Consider the following 18,044-nt stretch of genomic DNA (forward strand, 5'->3'; position numbering starts at 1 on the left):
AAACCAAGGGGTACAATAGCTGTACATGAAAGTTTGAGACAATATGCAAGGTGATTTAAAACCTGAAGTTAATAGACCTGCTGTCTATTGCTGCTAGACATTTGGAGCTTTAATGTTTCTCCTTTTGCACACTGGATTCATTCAAGATGTCAGTTTTACAACAAAGCTAGCTGGATTAAGTTAAATGGAAGAAGCCAGTTAGATGTTATGGTTATTTTATGCACCTGTATTTGTGAAGACGAAACTGTTTGCAGGCCAGTACAAATATGAGATCAGGCCACTGTGCTTTTTATACCACCAGGAATATGTTTTTCTGCCTCTTAAAAATGATAAGAAATGTTTCAAACTGCAGACATTCAGGAGCTGCATGTTGATGCTTCTCTGCACAGAGTTTCTCCCTGTCTTCACTTTGGAAGCCCTGGATGGTCAAAACATTTAAAATCAGTCATGTGAAAACTTAACAGAAAATTAATTTAGCTGCATTACATGCCTGTAAAAGGCAGCACAAACTCAGTTCTAACCAGTTGTATTGCAGTTACATTGAAATTTTAGAAAACTTTCTTTACTGTAGAAAACTTGAGCTATTTGTTTTTTTTAAGTTTTCATTTAACTTTATAAAACATGCTGCTAAGCCTGGGAGCTGTTTAATACACACACGCTTGAAGGCATTACAATGCAGTAAAGTGTTGGAGTTTGTATGGATCAAAATTTTCAAGCCAATATTTTCACTTTGACTGCAAATTAATATAGGCTTCAAATATCTGTTATCGGCCTCCTTGACTACTAATAATCAGTATCGGCCCCAAAAATCCGTATAGGTCTATCTCTAGAATAGAGTGAGCACAAAGCAGTTTTAGGGGATCATGGTGACCTTTAATACCAATACAGAGCAATACTGATGATGAGAAATGAGGCGCTATCTCGTTTTGTTTTAGTGATGGTCACTTTTTTCCAGAAAAGAAGAAAAAAACACATAAAGTTCAATCTAAGTAATTGTCAAATGTTTTCTCTCTCACGTCTGATAAAACTTTAAAGACAAATGTTAAAGAAATCAACAGATATGAATGAGATTCTAAAGTGGGTTTGTGCGAAACAAGAGGAGATGCTGCATCCACTCCTTACAGGTTGCCTTTCATCTCTTCATCTTTGTCCAAGATTGGACCACACTTCAAATTACAGATAAGATGTGGTTATCAGAAGTCTCAAAGCCATTAATTTGGTCTTGCCTGCTATCAGATGCTAGATAAGAATCAATGAGCTCACTAAAGACAGGTTAACATTTGAATGGCTTGATAATGAGTCTTGCATCCTCTGTTTAGGGGTCAAAACTCTTGAACTGCTGACGTAATTTAAAGATTCAGAGGAAAATGTCATTAAATGCTATTTACACAGATGCTATCCAACTAAGCAGCTTGAGCGAATCTTTTTTTTTACATGATTGCTTCGCCTTTTCAGGTAAATGGATTTGTCCTCAAATGGCTCAGCTCTCTAAGGTGAGATGAGCACACGATGACATGGGCACCATCAGCATCACACTTTGCATACCAGCTATCATCAGTCAGCCCTTGCTCTGCTGCACCTGAATGAATACATGATTGCTCATTCTTTCGCTCCAGTGTGGGAGCGTTTATGGCTGTGGAGGTGAAACTGAGTGTGGATTCATTGTTCAGCGCTCATTGGGCATTAATGTCACGAACAACACATTTATTTGTACATGGACAGTTAATGCTTGACTGAGACTTTACCGATGAGCAACATTAAAGGAAAGGCTCCATTACTTCCATCAACGAGAAACAAAAAACTCTACCTGAGTTTCAGAACAGGGAGGCGGATTCTGCTTCCACCTCCGTCCATTCTGACAACAACTGAGCTTTGGCAGTTTTAAAGATTGATATTCCCCTAAAATAAAACAGTTCCCCTTCACTTCTTGATTGTTATTACTGATTTGCTGGGTAATAAACCTCAGGATCTTGGTGGAAATCAAGTGTCCATGCCTAGAATGTATATGAATCAAACTGCAGTATCAATCCTTGAATACTATGGTACTGTTCAGCATTATGCTGCCTGATGGGAATCTGTCTTTAAGTCATAATAAGTCTCCGAGTTGGTACCAGACTTGGACAAGGCTTTTTAAAAAGTCTGTGTGTTTCTTTCTTTTTTTTTGTGGAAGTGTAGAGGGAACGGCATGAACCAGGATCTTGCTGTAAGAAATCCAACCCATGAGAACAACAACAAGCTATTAAACCACTTCAAGCGTAAGTCTGGGAATCTTATTGATCTTTTTGACCAGGCAAAGTTTGGCTTGAGTTGCATGTGACATCTTTTGATTATAACAACGCCTGTTCAAGATGCTATGAGGAGGATCTGTTTTAATTGGACTGCTACGCCACCTTCTGGCCTGGAGTCTCACGTGAAGACATCCCTTTTAAGAACGTGTTACTTTTTTTCTTTGTTCAAGACAACTTTTTACCAGATACAACATGACTCAGTAAGGTATTATCATCAGTAGATCAGTTACTGGCTGTATGTAGTGCCACTAGCAGCCCTTGTCAGTGCTCCGATGTATCTGTAGGCTAATGTGACAACCGTTCAAACTTTGTCAGTTTGTACAGTTGTCACATTACCAGCTATATCACTCTTTATTTTATTGATAGACTCTCAAGTTTGAACAGACCACTGCAGTATAAATAAAATAAAAATTAAAAAAAGAATACACCTGTACATGGGTAGAAAGGCCACTATTATTTGAGCAATTATATTTCCACAGTACCTAAACTATTAGTGCCTATTGTTTATGCTTGCATGTTAATATCCAGCACAAGGAAAGTGCATAAACACACTGTTAAAGCTCCTGTGAAGTGTTTAAAGCTGGTTACAGACATAAATTAAAGGTCCCATATTATGCAAAATCACTTTATTGTCTTTTAGTGAAATTTGTGGGTCTTTGGCTTTCCTCCCAGCCCACAAAATGTGATATTTAATGACAAAACCTGTACATAGTAGTGCCAGCCAATGTAAAAATCTGACCTAAAACGAGCAGTTAGGATTTTGGGGATTTGTCGACGTCAGCGATTCCCTTTTTTGACCAATAAGGAGCAAGTCTGACCTGATTGGTCCACCGGAGCAGATAACCCTGAACCCCCTCCCTGCCCATTCCCCTCACCTCCCTGCTGCTGGAGAGAAATCCCTCCAGCAGCGGGCAGGAGAATGCTGAAGTTGAGGAGCCATCACTGCTCTGTTTTTGGCTGTAAACAGCCACACAGTTCCATGCACAAGCTTCCCATCTCGGAAGAAGGCAAGACTAAGTGGCTAGGATTCATTTATGAGGGAAATGTGCCAGCTACACTCAGTAAAACTGTGCATGTGTGTGCTAGTCATTTCACGGCCGACTGCTTTCTAACTTTGGACGGTAGATCAGAGGGCTAGCGAATAGACTGGTCTTGAATCCAGGGGCATTACCAACCATCCGCTAAAAACACCTCGGACCCTGGAAATGTGAGTATTTTAAATGCTCTGTGCTGTGGAGCAGATGTAAGAGCTTTTCCTTAGTGTCTCACTGTCCTTGTGTTAGCTTCAGGATGCTAACTGTAGCTGCAGTTAGCCTGTTGTTTTAGCCTGGAATGTTACAATACGCGGAATAGCAGGACGGTATCAGCTGTGGCTCATTTACATATGAAGGTCATGCCCACTAAATCAGACTGTTCTGAACAGAGGGGCTATGAGAGCCTGGAAAAAATGCTGCTGTGCTTGACTTATTGGCTTTTTGGACCAAACATGTCACTACCATTTCATGAAGACATCAGTGATTCATATTAAACAGCAGAAAAGGAGCATAATATGGGACCTTTAATACTTTTCGTCTAAAGGGGGCCCAAAAACTCAATGTTCTTCACAGACGCTTAGAGACTTAGATTCTAAACGTTTGCTGAAATGCTTGAATGGAGATATTTTGAAACTTAAAATGATTTACATTCAAAAGGAGAAGTGTGGATAGAGCCTCAGCATCAGTTACAAAGACAGCATACATACATGTTTCTCTCACAAAGCTCCACATCTGCATATATGTATGGATTATTATTGATTGCTTACTGGTTAGAGCTAGCATCAATACATAAAATAAAGTAGAGCTACCATATGTGTCTACTAGCTTATCAGCCTCAGGCTCTGATAGAAAAATGAATGTACTGATTGTACTTTGCCTTCCTTTGATGTTAATTCTCCACAGGTTAAACAGAGGAAGCTTAACTCTTCATTCCTCCTTCTCTTCTTCCTTATTTCTGTCCTCCTTTTCTGTCTGAGTACCCCAGACCTTAGGCTCTGTTAAGACGCCATGGATAATCTACACAGCCAACAGCCACTGGTGTGACTAACGCAGAGAAAGAGGAAGGATATGGGGTGAGAAAGAGGTGAGGAGAACAACAACAAACAGCGAATTAAAGGTGAAGGGATTGGGACATCCTCATGCTGTGCCTGTTACTGTCATACATCACATGAGGGTTACACTCCAGCACACTGACTGACACAGTGCTCTTACTCCACCAGCTACTACCTCTGCATAGTATGGCAGCATTTTGTGGGTAACCTGCCAGATTCTCTGGTTCCCTGAGAAATCTCCTATACTTTTTTCAGTAAAGAGCTCCAGCATTTTAAATTAATATCAATTAATTCACCAGTTGACAGGGTAAAGAGAAGCAAAACTAGAAGAAAATTTGTAAAATCTCACATAGCTATCCTCACTGAGTTTAAAAATCACTGTGCTATGATAACTGAAAAATAAGTTGATTAAAAGTGTGAAACTGTGCTCTATGTAAACAAAATGGGTATCAATAAGAAAGCAGTTTCTTATCTTGTTCTCAGCACCATAATTACTTTTATCTAACAGGTGAGAGTTCTTCTTCTAACACAAGTCCAATGATAAGTTCTTAAGGTGCAAAACTAAAAATCACACAGTGACACTGACGACACTTTTCTCTGGCTGATTAGTCTCTTTTTGGAGTGACAGCGCATTGGGGTAAACACCAGTTAACCTTTTATAACACAGGCAAATGCTTTGCTCAAAATCATAATCTGACATGTTTTCATTTCACCATCTACTGTCATGTCTAATTATACCCCCTGCTTCATCAGCTGGATAGACTGCTGTTCCCACACTTTAATGTTTTCATCTGTCTGTTTGATTGTTGTTTTTCTACGATCTAAGCCCTCTAACCTCTGGGTTGTTCCTTTCTAAACTTTCAGCTTAAGCCCAGCCAAACAATTGAACCCTGGCAGCATTGCACATGTGCAACGAGGAGGTCGTGTTGGTGAGTTCTACAGGAACTTGCTGGAGTCTGCCGTAGGGCAGGCTGTTGACCGGCCAAGCTAATTTCACACTCCCCTGGTACCCATATCGCCTCTGGAGTTACCATGGGCATAAACAGAAGGTCAGAGAGAGATACACAGAGAGAGGGGGGGGAGAAATATTAGAGGGAAAATATTCAAGGACAGCATCAGTCTCACTTGGCTGCACGTTCTGGCCACAGAGACCAGCTGCTCATTTTGGGCTTTTATATATTCACCTCACTATAACGCACACTAAGGAACAAGGTCTCACCAACCTTTGAACAGAGGGCCATTTAGGCTGGGTCATCAGACTCAGGACACAGGACTCCTTTTCTCATTCTCATCCTCTTGTTTTGCCTTTGCACTGTGGCTCCCAAACCAATACCAGCTGAGTACAGTCACAAAGTAAGTGTCATGTGTCAGTGATTATTAATGCCAAAGCAGAACCAGATATGGCAGAGCACTCAATTTGATGCCATTAAGGAGCGCAACATTTGACAGAGAGAAAGTGGAGAGGGTGTTACCACAGTGGAGTGAAAATTTATTAATGGGCTAAATTCACTTCAATAAATTTAATTTAGGTTTACACAAAACCTTTGCTGTATAGTCCTCTGATTCTGAACAATGTGCCTCAAAGCATATTTTTAAAAAGACGCCTGCCACAAAGTGATGGTATTGTGTGTGCATTTTTGTGTGTGTATGAATGACAAATCAGTGCTAGAGAGAGGGAGAGACTGTTTGATGGATGGAGTAAAGTGACAGGAGAGTATTAGAGTGTAAGGGGAGTGCGGCTGGAGCTATGTCTGTAATGCAATTCCCCTGTCAGACATCAGACTGTTTCACACAAACACACACACACACCAACATATACACATTCCCACACACTGTGGCATCCAGGGATTACATTAGGTGTGTATGCTGTGTGTAGGTAATCTTGCTCAGACATATGATCATAATAAAGAGCTTTACAAAACAAGTGTCAGACAACGACTTAAATCCATGGCTCCAAGACGTGATCAGAGCCGTAGTTTAGTGCGCACTTTGTCTAATGGTTCATCGTACAAGGAGGGGGATTTGTTCCGGCACACCAGCAGCACAACAGTGGATTTATGTATCAATCCAGTGACAAGTTGTTTGAAACCGAGTGGCCCTTCCAATGGCATTACTTATAGCTCTAATTTAGGAGTCTGCTCTCTGTTTCTCAGTTTCTCTCTCTCACACACAAACATACACACATTTACAGCTTCACAGCTTCCAATTGGTCCCCATGGATATCATTATTAGCCTCTTTCTATCCGTACATCACTGAGCTGAGCAAACATCCATGCCCATATCCCTGCATTGGTGCCGAAACATACACATTAACACATACATACACAAATAGGTTTAAAATACTTCATCTGCTCTCTGTTCTCCCAGCAGGACAATGGCTGCATTTCTGCCCAGTTTGTTACGCAAATAGAGTAGAATTCTCTGCCAGAAAAAAAAAAAAACATTTCACTGAAGACTGCCCTTATACTCTGAGAGGAGCACAGGCCACACAGCAGCTACACCAAATGTGATTAAAGCCATCCTCAAATCATCACTGTTTCAATCAGCCAGTTCTGATTTATTTGCATACATTTTCAGATTCAATTCCAAGTCTTTGCTTCCAGTGTAACATCCTTCTTTTTTTAGGAGATTGCACGCACAATCTGACGGCTAAATGACTTTTCATATGTGCAAGGGGTTGATGTTTGGTAAATAAAAAAGATTTAGCACTGACTGATGTCATGTCATGTTTATTATCAGTAGCAGAGTGCAGCAGATGGAATAAGAAGCAGAATGTTGCCTGATGAGAAACAAGTGATTCAGACTCATCACATGGGGCTGTTTGCTTTTGGAGATCTTGTTTAAATATCAAAGAAGGTGCGTGATAACAAGGCCAATTACAGATCATCAATTTAGAGTGAAAATCTGCCAAGACTCAATGTGAGATGATGAGACATGAATAAGGAAATGCAAGAAAGACATCGACTTGAACACAGAGTGTTTCAGGATTCATTTTGTCTGTTCACACAGGGCATAAAAAGACACGGTGAGTTGGGGTTTAAGGTCAAAGTGAATCTTACAGACCTGAGTCTTCCACGATGGCCATGTCCGTGAGGGTAGCCATAGCTATGGGACCTTCGAGGAACTGGCTTCTCTTCTTCATGCAAGTGATGTAGTGATGGGGAGCGGGAATGGGAGGATCTGGAGCTGCCTGTACTCTGGAGACTACTGTCATGGATATCTCCATGTCGACTCTGACGCAGAGCAGAGGAAGAGACAAGTGTTACAGTACAGCATGTGGGCTGACACTGTATAGAGGCTTTTAATGTCGTTAAGCTAAACTGTTTACCCTTTTTTTTCCTTACTTGCCATTATACACTCACTGATACAGCAGATGTGCAGCTTACCTCTCCAAGGCTGCTGTGCTGCTGCCCAAAAGCTGGCAGACTTCGCAGCGAGGGGACAGGGGAGTGACCCTGACGGCCGCGGATTTCTCTCGGGGTCTGTATGTGATCGTGGTCCCCGTTCAGGTTGTTGTCACTCGCAGAACGGAGCAGGGAGCGTGGTGAGGGCAGGGGGCCGGTCACCACACGTCGACGGTTGGTGTAGGAGGGGGTCTCCCTGAAAGGCACTGAGGGGAGAAAGAGACACAAGCTGTCCTCAGGCTCCTCTTTGATGACTCACTTAACTGTTGAACACAGGGCTCAAAACAGGTTACGGGGCAGCGCTTTAAATCTCTGTAAAAGGTTTTTCTTGATTATTCTTTTTTTTTATTTTGAAAATAATTTCTGATGCAATTTTACAAGAAAATTACACATTTCATGAACTGTTTTTTCCCCACATTTGCTACCAGCAAACATATTTGACTGTTACTTAACATGTTCCAAAGTGTATTTATAACTTACAATTGCAGATGAGTTTCCATCATCACAAATGAAACATGGTTCACATTTGAACATGTTCATTGCTAAAAGGGAACAAATGTTTGGAAAAAGCTGATTTGTTTTGTGGAAAGAAGAATGTTTCTTTCCCTCCACACTAGATGGCAGAGTTTTCCTGTGTGTTTGTGTCACACAGAGAGAGTCTGCTCAACTCAGCAGAGATGCAAATTCTGAAACCTTCTCCATGACTGCACTCACATTTCCATCTCCTCCTCATCATTTCCCCACACCTGTTTATAACCTGTAATCAAGCTCCTTGAGCTTCTTCACGAGGCATTTTTTTACTCCCTGATACTGTGCTGGTAGTAAATCTATGACTCATTGAGGGGGTTTGACAGATTACTACAGGTGCTGTCAACTTACCAACATCTGATGCTTTGTGGACCTTTATGATTTCAGCCAGATCAAAGTTTCCTGCAATTATAGCCACCTTGAGAATAAAAGAGGGGGTAAGGGGAAGGAAGGAAAAGCATTAGGCACAAGAGAGAGGATAAGTGTACTATAATATTCCTGTATTCAAAATACAAAAAAATGATAGAGTCACATAAATATATGCATTCACTTGTGTTCTTTTCAACCAGTCATCTACTCAGCAGTCTGCATTGTCACAGATGTCTAAAATCTGTATTTGAAGCAATGTTCTGGCAGCTGTGGGGACGAGTCTGCCTCGTGTACAAACAAATTAACTTTGATCTAGACAGGAAATGTGTGACAGTGTCGATTTCACAGACTTCATCAACCAGAAAGGCTTGAATTTAAACATAGACGGCACTGGTGAGCCAGCGGGGCTGCAGGCTGCTGCAAAAGTTGTTAAAGGCAGATCAAATATTTGGTGTAAAAGCATAAGGCCATGAGAAATACTTCAAAGACTTTAGCGACTGGTATCATCCAGTGGTTCCACACAAACCTGAAAAGCAGTCTGGCTGTTGTAGTTCTTTATCTCTTTATTGGCTCCCCGGAACAGCAGAACTCGTGCACAGCTATCCTGAATAACAACACAGAGATATATGTTAGTGGCTGAGACTTTTAAATACCACCCTGTTTGATTTTACCATATAAAACAATACACACACACAAAGCTTTGCACACACCCATGCATACAAAAAATGATAGATGAAGCTCCTATGGGTGCCAAGCTTCTAATTAGGTCTTCCATTATAGAACCATGGTATACAGAGTATAAGTCAGGTGTAATAAAATGGATTGGCTTTGGTGTTTGTTTCAGAGTGAACACGATTTTAAATGTCACGTCAGATAAAGTGCACCAAAAGTATCAAATCAACTTACAGTGTAGATGCTAAAAGTAGCACATACAGAGCACACTGCCGCAGATGAAGGACTAAATGATCCCAAAAGAAAAACTGATAGAAGAAAATGTGTATTACTTGGACATGATTTTGTTTTCTTACGCAGAATATTAAGGGTAATGCAATTATTCACGGGCTGTGTGGTGTGACAGATGTTGCCAGAGGCTGCTTTACAAGCAACCCCTTTGATCAACTCAAAGAGAAACATGTCTCTAAGTATGAGGGCTGATTAAGCATGGCGCTGAGAAAGGCAGCTCAAGCTCATGTGCTCTCCACAACCCACCCTACACTAAGGTATGTATGGTTAAAGTATAAATAAGGTATAAATTAACTAGTATTAGATGGATAAGATGGAAATGTAATGTGCAATGTGATTTTCCTATCAAGTCAACTCCAACTCTGCTCCTTCCCTCACATACATGAACACATACTTGCATTTTCTCTGTAAGGCTGTTTAAAGACAGACAGGCTGGTTCATCTGTCCTAACTGGCAGCACCCGCACAAATATTCCTGCCACTAACTTAATGGTTTATATCAGATCTGTGAGATTTGTCTGAGATAGGTAAATTGTGTCATCGATACTGCTATGTGTGGAAAGAAAGTCAAATTTTACTCTGTCTAAAAACCACATGAACTACCTACACTTAAAGACAAAAGAAATTTAAAATCAATACAGCAAATTAAGAGTTATTTACAAAATTTTTCGTCTGTCATGGTTTTGGGTTATTTTAGGACTTTAAAACCTCTGAAGAATGGATAAACTAGAGGTGAGATGTCTACCTTAGCATTATAAGAATTAGCTCCCTACCTGGTCAGTAGATACAGCACATTTTTCCACTTCTATACTAACACAGACAGTTCCTTCTCATTGAAAATAAGTTTTCACAGAGAAGTTGTGATTTTGTGACAAACAACTTCATTCAGTTGATTCTTTAATCTTGACAAAGACATCTTTTCTGGCGTCGTCACTAATCAATGTGCTCATAATAAAAAGCCACTGAAAGAACATGTTGCCTGCTTTAATAATGAATACAACAAACAACAAGATTCCCATTACGATAACTGACAAAAGCTTTGAGGTGCCGGTAAAAACAGCGCAATCACAGTCTACAATAGTGATACGCTGCAGACATTTCCACAAAAGTACAGCCACAACTAATGCTGTGCAGAAGCTGTTGTAAAGAGAGAGAGAACAGAGCAAACACACCGACAACATCACATCTGTAGAAATAACTCTCCTTCAGAGCACATACAGTTATATCAATGTATCTAACTCTCAGTTTAACTTTAGTCCTGTGATGTATTCAAAAATTTAAAAAGGATGAGGTTAAGGCAGGATAGGGTGACGCTTATTTTGATTGTTTATCTACAAACTTACACTCTACAAAAAAATTGAAGTGGAAAAGACTTTAAAAGTGGAACAAGTGAAAACAGCCATACCTGAGCTGCAGAAACAGTTTTAGCTTTGAAACCCACTCAGTGGTGATTTTAAGGAGCATTACACAGAAACATAACAATAAAAGCACAACATATAACTGAAAATGCTGTGCAGTCATATCCATGACCTGTAGACATTCCCCTGTATGTCAGACTTCTGGCTTATTTTTGTGTGTATAAATGTGCACAGGCCCCTCTGGCAAAATTCCAGTTTTAGATTGATAGGCATGGTAATGTGGCCGAGTGCTGGCTGGCTGTGGGTCGATATATAATTTAACACTGAGCAGAATTAACAGGACTAGTCCTGCTGTACAATCAGCACAGTAACTTGGGCGACTCTTGTAGCCACAGACTGGGACAAGCACACAAAGAGCCACTGAACACAGAGCACAGCTAATAACATTCATGTGATTTTACTCATTAACAGAATAAACCTAATGAACTGATGTAGTGTTAAACTGGATCAATGTCTGCATAAAGCCAGTACTGATGCACTGGAGCACCCTCTTCTGGCATGACAAATGGTGGTAGATTTATGGGGTGTGAGCCTGACTCTGCACTGTTCTGGCTGAGCAGACTGTGTCATCATTATGGTGTCAAGTTGAAAGGAAAAAACGTGCATAAACCTGTCAATTTCATGTAAACACTGATGGGGTTACTGAAATCTAAATGAAACTGAAGACCTAACTTTGAGCGTTTTTTATTTATATCTGTGAGGGATCAGATCTATGTCTTTATATTTCACTGCTTTGGTGACTTGGGATTTTATGTCTCAAATCTCTTGTGTAAAATAATATTTTTGTGTTTTTACTAAAAAAAAGGTTGACCAAGCAAAACATTTCCTGTAACAACTTGTAGAGCTTTGGAAATCCAGAATCCTTCCTGCCATTTCAGCACCGAGTCATGAAAACAGTTAAAGCTGTAACAGAGGTGCTAAACTACTTTCTGAAGCTACGGTTTTAGAAACCACAAGACAGAAGAAAAACAAACAAAAAAACAGCTAGGCGGCTACCTCCTCCTCATTCCTGTTCCACTTCTGGCTCTCCTCAAGTCAAGGTCTCTGTTTTCATGAAGAGTTCGGCTATTCCAGGAAAGCAATAAGTAAATCGTCATTTTTAACTTGTCTGATGATTAATTGGTAAAATAATCAGCATCAGTCAATGCCTGTGCCCACAAGGCCGATTCACCATTGTTCTTATTTTAAATGAAACACATTTTACTCCTTCCTAGTTGACCATCCAGATACTTCTGGCTAAAAAGTGTAACGCACTGATCTCTGTATGCACGTTCAACATGAGGAGGGGTCACTTTTAAGAAACAGCTTTCACTTTTTGTTTCTGTTAACAGAGAATCCAGCACAATTTAATGCTTTTGAGTTGTAAAGAGCAGCAATACTGAAGTGTATTACAGTGATTACTAATTTGATAAATATTAACTGTCCTCACATCTTGGTAAAAGTGTGCGATTGAAAAGGTTCTGACAAGCAGAAGTATTGTTAAAAACAAGTGCAAAGTTATTCTTGACACAAATATTCACTGAGGCAGAGAGGAGGATGAGTTCATAACAGCCCAAAAGACTACAACCAAGTCATGGCAACACTTTAAGTTATCAATAACTATACTACAGGCTGGAAATGACACTGAAAAGGCAGATATCTGAAATGAAGAAACTCACAGAATGTTTCAAGCTGCATCAGACCAATACGTGTCAATCTGAAAATGTATAATTCTGTTAAATGCGGAACAGGAAAGCTTGCGTTTCATAAGCTCATAGTTGCTCATCGTTTCCTGTAAGAGGGCCTGCAGAAATACTGTGGAAACATGAATGCATAATAAACCTGATGATGTGATTATTACTCAGACAATAATGACACCATCTAAAGCTCTAGTCATCGTATCCCTTGATAGCAACGTGTTGGTGGCTCTCTCTCACACACCTGCTGCACAAACAGCTGAGCAGAGCAGGTGATCATGGACTGAAGTGATGAGGTGATATGAAACTTTTGTTTGGTTACATGAAGTGTGTGGTTCCTGGTGGAACAGTTATGTAAGATAACAGCCCAATTATATTTGGAACGTGTTTATATGGTGTTCATATCAACAACAGTGACGTGCGTAATTCACTCAAAAAGAGGATTAGAAATCTCATCAGCTACATTTTAGAATATGTGCCATTTTGAGACAGCCATCACTCTTTTTCACAGATGCATTTCAGGAACAGACCTGCAAATCAACACACTAAGGCCAATTACAGTTTGAGCATCTGTCTCGCCTGTCTCTGTGCTGCTTCCTGTAGGAATTCATTAAGAAAACCATTCCATTAGTCTTCACCGTGGTTTGCTAGATGTGATTACATTAGCTACATAGGAATACTTGCAGTACTGAGCTAAGTCGAGTGCTTTGCAGTAATAAAGCGGGTCAGTCATGTGTAAAGTGTGACAGATGGGAACTCTCACAGCCATGTTTATGCATCTGAGTATTCTTTCTCTCATTAGAAATGATGGATAAGATTCTGCATCCTGTACTGAGCTTGTTTTTACTTTGGGCTGTGACTCACATCTAAAGCAGGGAGGATATTTGATTTAAGGCTGACACTTTTCAGAGAAAAGCTCATTTTCTGTCATTGTTGCACACAACAGCATAAAACTAGTACTGCAGAATAAAACACAAGCATGCAAAGGAGTTTTCTAAAGATAATCCTGTGTATGTCCCTCCACACCAGCTGACTTTTTCACCCATCAACATTGTCACCACTTGCCAATCCCATCAGAGCCCTTACTCAATCATTCATTCAGGCACCTCTCATGGATCTGTCTGCCAGGTGTAAGACCCCTGCCATGCATTTGTTTAGTGCTGCTGATCACATCTGCCAAGCCAAAATCCAGTGAGTAGATGTTAATGGTCAGTTAGACACCAGGGACTGGACACTGAGACCATCAATCAAGCTTAATCTGTCACTGATTATGTTATCCTGTCCTCAATCCGTTCATTTCCACCATTATTTATCTGCCTCTCTTTTTGACACTCTTTTCTCTCACCGTATGGATAAATTGATCAACGCTACTGGGCTACTCCTTTTTCAGTCGATTCTACCAGCCCATTTCTTTCTGTAATGGCACATAATCATCCCGGCCAGGCCTGCTTCGAGCCTGCTGGAGCCCTGCTAACAGACACTGTTTCTTGGATCAATCAGTTAACATGGTGCCCGGCTTCCACTGGCAGAATAACAGCGGTCTTTAGCAGTGGGAGCACACACACACAGGCTTGTGTACATCCATTAGCAGTCAAGAAGTTGAATATGTGTAATTAAAGTCTTCATTTATCCTATCCCTGGCTGTATCTGCTCTTACTCCTGATACACATGGACCCTGACTCCCTATTTTCCTTCACTGTAAACATGTAATGACTTCAGTCACGTGAAAATGTGGAGCAGTATGTTTTAAGTTTTTATGATGTGCTTCTCAAACCCATGCTGACACACACACACACACACACACACACACTCACACATACACACACTCACACACACACACACACACACACGCTCTGTCTTCTCTGTCTCCTGAGACTTTGGTGTTCCAGTCCAGTTGAGGTCGATCTTAATGGCTGGAATTAGCGAAACAGTTCAATGACAGCACGCAAACACAGATTCACATGCACGTGCACACACGTTTTCACTTGTTTTAATACATAAAAGAGAGAGCTTAAGAGAGAGTGATGAGGAGAGAAAAATAGAGGAGTAAAGTGCTCATTTAATGTTCATGAACTCCACACTAGTTTCTGTCTCCCTAGTGAAGCAGCAGGAAAGCGAAGATACACCCTTCAGCAGCCTGGTTTTCTTTGCCCTAATCCTCAAATGTCCTTACGTACCTGTCCTTGTTTATGACTCATTTATGCATATTTGAAAATAACATATTATAACGTATCTTTCCTGTCTTTCACAACCTTTTAAAACCATTAAGTGAGCATTGTTCTCAGTGTATTACTAGTTTAAATGAAATGTTGCTGTCAATCTTACGCTGTAAAGATTTCCTTTTAGGGAAGCAGGGAATGGAGCAGCAAAGGTTGGTAGCAAGTATGTCTAAAAAAAATCTTTCATGATTTATAAATAAGGCTTTCTTTAGAAAACTGCAGTAAAAAATTGACTCAGCATTTTCTTTAATTCAAACAACATTTTTAACAAGACCCAAACTAACAAGAGTTTTTAATTAGGAATGCACCAATCCAACTTTTCTGATTCTGATACCAATACCAACACCAATATCCATATCTGGGCTTTGGTATCTACAGATACTGATACCAATATCTGATACCGGTGTTATGTAATAACCTGCATGCCCTACTGTGGGGTAACTGACTGGTAATATTTTGGGCAGAAGGCAAAAGATGAGTAGATGAAATTACAGAAGTCAGTATTTATTGAAACTATTTAAATGTTTACCAACAAAACAAAGCTTCAGCATGTACAGAAGTAAATATTCAAATGTTAACTGTTAAACCCTGTAGACTGGTAATGCAGCAAAAAAAAAAAAAAGTGTATCAGAGGTAACATTTCGAATCAAGTAGCTGAGAGCACTGGTTAAAAGAAAAAAAGGCATGGAGCTGGTTGCCTGGATTGGCACAATGGAGGTGCACCGATACACTAGGATGCACTGATACCCAATACCTGGATCAGTATCAGTGCATCCCTATTATTAACTGTAACAAATACTGTACCTGTCCTTGAATGTTTCTTGCATAAGAACACAATCATGCGTTACTACACATCACTGTGTACCAATTGTACCACTCCTGATCCACCTCTATAATGTATGTATAATCTCCATGTATTTCACAGCCATGTATATAGTCAGTATACATCCTGTGGATAAACATAGGTACTTTACTTTCTGTCAGGGCCAAATGATATCATTCTGCTTCCATAGATACTTAATAGAGCAGAAAAAATGTGTCAATAGTTGCATAGTTGTAATTAGTTCTTACAAATGCACTATTTAACCCTGGTTAAGTAACATAAGCTTGAAACTACTGTGCCCATCTGTTTACTGCTTCCCTATCTTAAAAACCCATATGTCTATATGTCCATATGTCTAAGCCTTGTTTATATAGTTCATCCTCAGCCTATGTGAAACGGGGTTGGGACTGAGGATGGTGGTTTAAGCGGAAAAAGTTTGAAAGTAGAAATGGACACTTTTAGTTGTCCTGAAATAAGATTTGTGATGAGAAACGAAAGAAAAAACACAATGACAAAAAAGCTGAGACTAAATGGTGGACTGCTGTTTTCCAAGGTGTAGGTGTTATTTTTAACAGGAAGCATGCAAAAAATGTCCAATAAAAAATGTTTCCATCTTTCATATCATGTGTAGCTGACAGAGTGTGTTAATATTAGTGTGTGACGATGGCAACCTGCATCAGAAAAACACTCTTAGTTTCTGGTCCTATTGGTGCCACACTCACGCTTGGACAGCTTCACTTTAATCTGCACTTTCAGTCAATTATCACAACAGCCGATCGCACTGAAGATAATAACAAGGTAAGGGACACTGCTGCCTGTGACTACTGCTCAATTACACAAAACTGAGGAAGTCCATGCCACCGTACTTGCATAAACACACAAACACATAGGGGGAACATGATGTAAATACAATAAATGAAACTCACTGGGGTAAGCCTCGCGTACGTGACCCTTTTTAAGGACAACTTTATGATGACACCAAAGCAGAACAGGGGAACTAAAAGCACTTGAAAAAACACTAAAAAATTTTGGGAAATTTATCTATAAAACCAATTAAAAAAATCAGCGGATAGGCCTGTAAAACAGAATGATCACCCTTTGAGTGGCAACTGGAGTCAGAGACTGATGGAAATAAAACCAGGGTATTCAAGAGGTGATAAGGGGAATGAGGCATCAGAAAGTCACAGAGGGAAGGTTGTTGCAGCATCTTTCATAAAATCAACAAGTCCTCAGTTTGTCCAAAAGGCTCAACGCAGTAACAGCAAATCCATCTAGTGTATAAGTCTGAAACCTGGCAGTGCAAGTGCTGCTCCTTCAACTGTTGGAGGACAGAAACTAGAAAAAAATGTACACGCTAAGCGCCCACATATGTGTTGCTACATACACACACACACACACACACACACACACACACAAAAAGACAAACTCCATCAACCCACACAACAAGAGCAGGGACACGGTAATCCTTCAGCACAACTTAAACAACTGTGTTTGTGAAGGTCCATGGACAGCTGCCTCTGGAACATTCTTTGTCTGAGTACTATGTGTAGAAAATACATAATGGTTATATCCAGGCAGCTGAAACAACTTGGTTAAGTCTGTGGCCACAGTAAATAATTCAAGAAATCCAGCTGACTCTCAGGGAGTACATTAGCACCAGCCAGTAGTATCCTTTTTGAATTTGCTTTTGAAAACATGAAAGCCCTGTTTTTTACTCCATACTGAGAGGGAAGAATATTAAGGGCCTATGTCTTTGTACATGGAGCACACAAATTAACCACTAGACCAAACCAGCACCCTTCCAACAGTGTCTTAATCAAATCAACATTCACCCCAGCCATTCGTTCCAACTTGTGCCCCTTCATGTGCTACAACATATCCTCCAGCTCTAACACAACACAATCACAGTAAGCCATATAATCTCCTGTCATATGTGTGTTTTATGGGGGAGAAGATTACAACTCAACCAGCCATAACCGTGTTTCATAGCTGTTACCTGGTTGTAGAGGGCACACACATGCAGGGCGGTGTTTCCAGATGCATTCTGGGCACTCATGTCGGCTCCGTAGAACAGCAGATGTTCCAGGTGCTGCACATGGCCGTAACGACATGCCTGTTGAGACAGATACACGCATTTAATCACATTGACCCTACTTCAAACTGGAGCGAGTGAATGAGCCAGTCATCATCTCGTCATAGCTGTAGAAAAGAATCAAGAAATTAGATGAGCAAAGAGGCAGCTCTTCCTGTTTGTGAACCAGCCCTGTTTTG

General features: G+C 40.4%; 1 protein-coding gene across 8 annotated transcripts in view; it reads right to left on the minus strand.

Annotated features, from left to right (window-relative positions):
* shank3a (SH3 and multiple ankyrin repeat domains 3a) overlaps positions 1 to 18,044 on the minus strand; it is a 138,796-nt gene that overhangs the window by 65,505 nt on the left and 55,247 nt on the right. For all 8 annotated transcript variants that reach the window (XR_012598873.1, XM_074676999.1, XM_074676997.1 and 5 more), the window contains 5 exons: positions 17,770 to 17,886; positions 9,202 to 9,279; positions 8,658 to 8,724; positions 7,761 to 7,984; positions 7,438 to 7,607 (listed from right to left, as the gene is read on the minus strand). Coding sequence is in view for 7 of the 8 variants with exons in the window: in XM_074676999.1 (XP_074533100.1) it covers positions 7,438 to 7,607; positions 7,761 to 7,984; positions 8,658 to 8,724; positions 9,202 to 9,279; positions 17,770 to 17,886 (656 nt within the window). In the remaining variant the exon portion in view is untranslated. The remainder of the gene's footprint in view (positions 1 to 7,437; positions 7,608 to 7,760; positions 7,985 to 8,657; positions 8,725 to 9,201; positions 9,280 to 17,769; positions 17,887 to 18,044) is intronic.

The sequence above is a fragment of the Halichoeres trimaculatus genome, unplaced genomic scaffold, assembly GCF_033239565.1.
Source record: "Halichoeres trimaculatus isolate MK-OKI-2021-1 unplaced genomic scaffold, fHalTri1.1 fHalTri1_scaffold_10, whole genome shotgun sequence".
Classification (NCBI taxonomy): domain Eukaryota; kingdom Metazoa; phylum Chordata; class Actinopteri; order Labriformes; family Labridae; genus Halichoeres; species Halichoeres trimaculatus.